Source organism: Myotis davidii, unplaced genomic scaffold, assembly GCF_000327345.1.
Source record: "Myotis davidii unplaced genomic scaffold, ASM32734v1 scaffold1017, whole genome shotgun sequence".
Lineage (NCBI taxonomy): Eukaryota > Metazoa > Chordata > Mammalia > Chiroptera > Vespertilionidae > Myotis > Myotis davidii.
The window spans coordinates 32732-40194 of NW_006288361.1; the positions used below are offsets into that span (position 1 = coordinate 32732).

The 7463-nt window shown below is 41.8% G+C and overlaps 1 protein-coding gene and 1 long non-coding RNA gene across 2 annotated transcripts in view; one reads left to right on the forward strand and one right to left on the reverse strand.

Moving 5' to 3' along the window:
* Nucleotides 1–756, forward strand: part of LOC107182552 — a 22822-nt gene extending 22066 nt beyond the window's left edge. The window contains exon 3 of the long non-coding RNA XR_001513265.1: nt 665–756. This is a non-coding gene — a long non-coding RNA (uncharacterized LOC107182552). The remainder of the gene's footprint in view (nt 1–664) is intronic.
* The window catches only part of DDX47 (DEAD-box helicase 47), a 13246-nt gene that overhangs the window by 4572 nt on the left and 1211 nt on the right, over nt 1–7463 (reverse strand). The window contains exons 3-9 of the mRNA XM_006760213.2: nt 4932–5120; nt 4609–4680; nt 3618–3736; nt 2517–2588; nt 2306–2422; nt 1340–1486; nt 686–823 (exon numbers count right to left, since the gene is read on the reverse strand). Coding sequence (XP_006760276.1) covers nt 686–823; nt 1340–1486; nt 2306–2422; nt 2517–2588; nt 3618–3736; nt 4609–4680; nt 4932–5120 — 854 coding nt within the window. The remainder of the gene's footprint in view (nt 1–685; nt 824–1339; nt 1487–2305; nt 2423–2516; nt 2589–3617; nt 3737–4608; nt 4681–4931; nt 5121–7463) is intronic.

Consider the following 7463-nt stretch of genomic DNA (forward strand, 5'->3'; position numbering starts at 1 on the left):
CCCAATGCTGGGTGTGCAGGATGCAGCTGATCAATGATTCTCTCTCATTATTGGTGTTTCTGTCTTTCTCTCCCACTCCTTTCCTCTCTGAAATCAATAAAAATTAAAAAAAAAAAATACACTCTCAATACAATGGAATATTATTCAGCCACAAAAAACAAGAATTAAATCTTGCCATTTGTGATAACATGGATGAATCCTGAGGGCATTATGCTAAGTTAAATAGTTCAGAGAAAAACAAATACTATATGATCCTAACCTATATGTGAAATCGAAAATAGAAACAAAAAACTGAGCTCATAGACACAGAGAACACATGTGGTGTTGCCACAGGTTGAGATGGGGTTAGGGGAGTGAAATGGGTAAGGAGATGGGGGGCGGGGTCTACAGGTATAAATTTTCAGCTACAAAATAAAAAAGTCTTGGGAATGTAACATTATAGTCTATAATACTGTAATGCATATTTGAAAGGTGCTAAAAGAGAAAAAAACTTAAAAGTTCTCAAGAAAAATACTGATTATTATGTGTGGTAACGGCTGTTAACTTGGCTTATTGTAATGATCATTTACAATATATACAAATATCGAACTTTCACCCTGCATACCAGAAACGAATATAATGTTATATGTGAATTATACCTCAATTTCACTTTGGGACTAGAAAGTCAGGTCAGAAAAGGACTCACCTTGGAATGGGTAGGAATGTCAAAGTTGACAACTACATCCACATGAGGAATGTCCAAACCTCGGCTTGCAACATCAGTTGCTAGAAGAATGGAACGAGCCTTTGCCTTAAACTTATTAAGGGATCCTAGGCGCTTGCTCTGAAATGATGAATAAAAGACATGAAAATAATTTAAGGACTCTTAGAATCTAAGACATACCAAATAGACATATTAAATACAAGAGATACATTTTTTAAAAGATATTTCCCCCCAAGTCCAGATTGGACTTCACGGACCAAAAAGAAACATGAAAGCAACAAAAATATATTTAAGACTAAGGCAAGAAAATACTAGCATGACATAAGAACTGTTTAACATAATAGGTAATTGGGCAATAATTTATTAAAACTTCTTAGAGATCAGAGAATCACTATTACCACAAGGGCTGAATAAATCAACTCAATGGCTTCCATATCAAAAACTACCTATGGAATTAACTAGAATCTCTTGTTTATCCTGAAAGGAGGAAGTAAGCATCCAGAGCAACACGCCAAGTGCATAAAATCCTGGGAAGATGCATTAATGCCATGTGTTGTTACTGTGCAAATCTATTGCTATATGGTTTATCTTCCTCCTGCCACCTGTTCACCTCCAGTGACACCGAGGAGTCTTTACCTGACTCATCTGTCCGTGGAGGGGGATGGCAGTGAATCCAAGATTTCGGAGTAGCAAAGCTGTTCTCTGAGTATTGTTACAGGTGCTGCAGAATATCATAAAGGAGTTTCCAGCCAATTCATTTAGAATATAAACCAGGTAGGTATCCTAAATTACAAACTTTATTGATTTCAGAGAGAAAGGGAGGAGAGACAGAAACATCAATGATGGGAGGGAATCATTGATTGGCTGCCTCCTGAATGTTGGACCGAGCCTGCAACCCAGACATGTGCCCCCAACCGGAATCAAACCTGTGACCCTTCAGTCCACAGGCAGACGGCTCTATCCACTAAGCCAAACCGGTTAGGGCTAAAGTATGTATTTTTAAAGATTTCCGAGAGGAAGGGAGAGGGAGAGACAGAGAGAAATATCAGTGATGAGAGAGAACCATCGATCTGCTGCCTCCTGCATGCCCCCTACTGAGGCTCGAGCCCTCAACTCGGGCACATGCCCTGACTGGGAATCAAACAATGACCTCCTGGTTCATAGGTCAATGTTCAACCACTGAGCCACACCAGCCAGGTCAGCTTTGCACTCCTTAAACAGCATTATCGTCTCTGTGAACTCTGAATTTCATACAGCCTGAGCCAAGCACAAGGAGATCTGTACTCAGCAATCAGAAAAAGTCCTCACATCAAGGCACAACACAGGGTCCTTTGACTACAAAAAAAGCCACATAATAAGCACACAAAAGAAAAACGACCTGAAGGATGGGGTTGGGAAGGGATTATATCATAATTTCGTTACTGTGGTTTACTTAGTATGTTGTGAATTCGTGGAATGTTTGACTTTATCAGTGATAAACAGAACCACAGCCGGCTCTCTAAAGCAAACAGAAAGAACTCCAATCTGTAGCACAGCTCTTAACTAATCGAGAGTTGACTCATTTTCAGATGCTTTGGAAAGGAAGGAGAGGGAACACTTCACCTTGAATTTAGAGGGAATAAAAATATAATATTGCTGCAATTTCTCAACCGTCTGGTATTTAGAGGAAACAGCACATTTCACAGGATCCTTCAGTGCTGCTCGCTGAAGTTTTTGTACCTAAAAAAAAACACAAATAGTTTTACTATTGTTATTGTTGTTTGCATTAATCAATTCTTATAAGGAAGAAATAAGAAGTCCTAGAAAATTTCACCTTCTTGGTCATGGTAGCAGAGAAGAGAAAAGTTTTCCGATCTCGGGGAATCACTTTGAGAATCTTGTCAACCTAAGGCACAAAGAGGAAAGGGTATCAATACAATATTTTTTAAAAATAAATTTCTTTATTGATTTCAGAGAAGGAGAGGGATAGAGAGATAGAAATATCAATGATGAGAGAGAATCATCGATCAGCTGCCTCCTGCACGCCCCCCACTGGGATTGAGCCTGAAACCCTGGCATGTGCCCTTGGCCAGAGTCAAACCAGGACCCTTCAGTCTGCAGGCCAACACTGTATCCACTGAGCCAAACCGGCTAGGGTTCAATACAATATTTAGACTAGACATCTGCAAATATTCTTTGTGAAGGAGACAGAAAATAGAATAACAAACTAAATACAACACTGTGGGGATTTGGGGACTCAAAAATCCAATTCAATCCAGCTAAAATTTACAAAATATTTACTATTTGATACCATACCAAATGCTATAAACAAAACAATGTGATTCAGTGAAAAAGAACAATTTAAATTAGTACATAAGAACTAATCTAAGAGAAAAGTCAATAGGTATTAATCAAGTACATAAGCTATGATGAGTAGGTCATCAAAAAAAAAAGCACAGATATTTCAAAGTGTGTGAAAAAGGTCTATATCAGGGGTCCTCAAACTTTTTAAACAGGGGGCCAGTTCACTGTCCCTCAGGCTGCTGGCGGGCCGGACTACAGTCTGAAAAAAAAACTATGAACAAATTCCTATGCACACAGCGGTGGCAAAAACACCCGACGGGCCGGATAAATGTTTTCGGCGGGCCGCATGTGGCCCGCGGGCTGTAGTTTGAGGACTCCTGGTCTATATCAAATAAAATGGAAAAAGAAAATCTGGTTTTGATATTCCTCATCTCTGAAATCGGAGTCATCTATACTCTAAAGAGGATGCTGAGGCACTAACAATGGGAAGAGAACCACGAATGAAAAAGGCAGATGTTTAAATCAGCTGATAATGATGCAGCTCTCCCCACACAGCAGGTGTGCAATGAATCAAATTTTGAAACAGGGCACTTGAGATGCTCTAAGAGGAAGAAAGAAATTGGGAGCTCACCTCTGTCTCAAAATCCATATTCAGTATTCGGTCTGCTTCATCCATGACCAAGTATTTGAGAGCTCTTAAGTTGAAACCTTTTGTATTTTCCAAGTGGTCAATCAGTCGACCAGGAGTTGCTACCAAAGAAAGGTTGAGGAGAAAGAGCAATGTTTAAGAACAAGGACGAAAAGGAAGTTACTAAGCCCCTCCTCCACCACCACCCCCCTCAATTTCAGAAATGAAAAATTAAATAGGTTTACAAAAACCTGTTCTTCAAAGTCTTTCTGTTAGAGTAAGCAGGCACAGAGCAGCAACGTATGGAATGATACCAGGGAGGGGAAAGTTCCAGGTGCCAACTACTATAGGCTGGCACCTTGCCCTGGGTGACCCTTCCTCCCCTAGCATGTCATTGGTCATTGGTTTAGACCTCCTTAGAGGAGGAACAAGAGGCTGGAGAATAGCCTCCTATTACTCCCGTACAAAAACAGGAGACAAGAATAGGAAAGGCCCTGATAGGTTAGCTTAAAGAAGGAGCTAAGCCCAGCCAGTGTGGCTCAGTGGTTGAGCATCAACCTATGAACCAGGAGGTCATGGTTCGATTTCTGGTTCAATTCTGGTCAGGGCACATGCCCAGGTTGAGGGCTGGATCCCCAGTAGGGGGTGTGCGGGAGGCGGCCGATAGATGATTCTTGTCTTTGATGTTTCGATCTCTCCCTCTTCCTTCCTCTCTGAAATCAATAAATATATTTTTAAAAAAGAGCCTTGACAATACCCCAGGGTAGCTCTCTGAGCAGCCCATTCAACTCTTCCTTTTGAGTATACTTTTGCTTTGCTTGCTAAATAAACTGCCTCCTGAGCTAGTTCTTGGCTGAATTCTTTCCTAGCCAAACTCAAAAACTGAGGTCCACATTCGCTGCTAACATTTCCACACAAGTAAGTAACTCCCAACATTGGTAGATTTTCTCCAATTCATCATTGCCAGTATCTTTTACCTTTGGCAACTACTCACCTATTACTACATGTGGTTTTTTTGCCAGGGCCAGAGACTGGGACATTGAATCAATTCCACCTACAATCACGGCTACAGGAAGAAAAAAAAAAAAAAAGAATAAACATAGGAAAAAGACCCTTAATTTTTTCCATAGTTCACTGATAACCTTTTAAAGCCAATGCTAGATTTCTACTTAAATTTACAACTTTACCCAAAGCTAAAATACCAAATCAGCTTTCTGGTCAATAAACTTATGCTAATTATACTTCCTTCCATTCTCCTTTCACACTCATTCTCAACTAGTGAAGGAGCCCTAAGACTCCTTTCCTCTCAGAACTTACCAGTCTGTACTCCAATAGAAGATCCTAGGGCTTCAAACTGCTCTGAAATCTGAAAGGCCAGCTCTCGGGTGGGGGTGAGAACTAAAGCAAACAAACGCTGGGGCGTCTCCAGCAGCGCATTCAGAATGGGCAAAGCAAAGGCCCCTGTTTTTCCAGAGCCGGTTTCCGCCAGCCCAATGATATCACGACCTAGGGAGTGGAAAAAAAGAAAACATCTCGCAGCAAAGACATTTTCTCTGCATTTTTCCACTTTCTCTACAATGACACAATGCTGGGCACAAAGTAAACACTGAATAAATATTTGAGGAACTGGGGGCAGAAGAAGGTTGAATAGACAGAAGACATGAGCTCTAGGTGAGCTCAAAATCCAGGGACGAGATACACAAATACAGTACAGTGTGATAAGGGCTTTAATATAAGCCCCTGCAAAATATAGTAAGAACACCAAGGAAGGAGTAACTTACTGCCCTAAAGAGTCAGGAGAAGCTAAAAGAGGTGATGACTAAATTAAATCTGGAAGTACGCACAGAAGGAAAGGAAGGGCATTCCCATAGGATGGATGACAAGAGGCTGAAAGCTTTAAAAAACATAGCAGACAGAGTAGGGAGAGTGAGCTGTGCAATGTGCTGGAGCAGACATCTTAGGGGGAAAGGGGAGAAGAATGAGTTTAGAAAGGAAACTCATAAGCCCTGCTAAAGAGTTTTGTATCTTCCGATAAGTGAGACGATCTGAAACGGGGAATATCATGACCGATGTTATTCATTAGGCCTGCCTGATGGCACAGGGAGGGGTCAAGGGGCTAAAGATCCAGGTCCCTTCTTCTGAGGGAAGGATGTCATAAGTAATCCCTTAAGCCATTACGGGTAAGATTTGGAAAATACCTCCCAAGCCTAACCACCAGAACAGGGCCCAATGGAACGGCTTCCTCTGAGCAATGACCTCCAGTTGTTCCCACTGTTCCTGACTGCGTGACTGCTGAGGTTTCCTTACCTAGACATTAGCCCCTGAAGTAACCTGAACATGACTCTGTTCTTTACAATCTAAAATGACCCAAACTCCCACAATGGGGAACACACAGGAAAATGGGAGCTCAATTAGGATACCAGGGGAGTTACAAGGCATTGGGAATGGAAACCAGTGAAATTTAGGAAGTTCCAAAAGGAAATGTATTTGACACTCAGGTTTCTGGCATGGGAAACTCAAAGGCCATAAATTGAGAAAGGGACTACAGAAAAATTAGTTCCGGTGAGGAAAACAATGACTCTGGTTTGGACATAGTGAACTGGAGGTTCCTACAATGAGCTGAGAGAGAAATATCTAAAAACCAGCGGGGCATGCTTGCGTGGGGCTCGGAAGAAAAGTGGGGGTTAGAAATACAGTTCAAAGCACTATTCTCTCTCTAGAGCTAGTTTCGTTCTTAACCTGGGACTTGCGGGAGAGGAATAAAGTCAGAGCAAGGGATAAATTTTATGTGTGGATACATTTGTGTGTTTTTTTCTGGGGAGAAACTCTAACTTTTATTTGATTCTCAAAGGGGCAAGGAACCCCAAGAATGTCCCCCTTCTCCTATGGTAATGTACCTCACTTTCTCTGAGAATCAATGAATTTCAGTTAACACTTCTGGGTCTTTCTCCACCCACCCTAGTCCTCTAAAGTTGAGTTTGGGAATGTAGGAACAGGATTTCACTTCTCCTCTTATTAAAGTTCACCCCAATAGCTCCAGGCCCACTAGTCATCAGCCACTCTTCTGCAAATCTGATACTCATGTCTTATAGCAGGGGTCCTCAAACTTTTTAAACAGGGGGCCAGTTCACTGTCCCTCAGACCGTTGGAGGACCGGACTATAGTTTTTAAAAAAAAAACTATGAACAAATTCCTATGCACACTGCACATATCTTATTTTGAAGTAAAAATACAGAACGGGAACAAATTCAATATCTGTATTTGCATGTGGCCCGCGGGCCGTAGTTTGAGGACCCCTGTCTTATAGCAAGAGCTCTCAACAGCTCCAGATACTAACAACGGTTCCAGGGACCCTTGTGTAAATCTGCACTTATTATTCATGATTCCTTTTTTGTTGTTTTGGTTTTGTTTTGTTTTGTTTGGTGCACCGTTCCCGGAGGTACTGCAATACCGGGTCCATATGTGGAGTGGATGGAGCAAGTTCTGATTCCATCTCCTTATTCCAAAAATACATTTCATATCATGTCCTCAGAGAGAGGACACATCAGATATTAAACTAAGAGCAGATACTGCACTTGATCTTAGCCAAAAGGCCGAGAAGTGAGTCATGATTTCTAACAAGTCTCATGTTAGTACATTTTAATCCAGTGCTTCCTTGGGTCAGCATCCGCTACAGACACTAAAGCTCCTGATACAAAGTCAGCTCAGCCCTGGCCAGGGTGGCTCAGGCGGCTGGACTGTCATCCCGGGCACCACAGGGTTGTGGGTTCAATTCCCGTAGGGGCACATACCCACGCTGTAGGTTCCATCCCCATCGATGTTTCCCTCTCCCTCTCTCTCTCTCTCTCT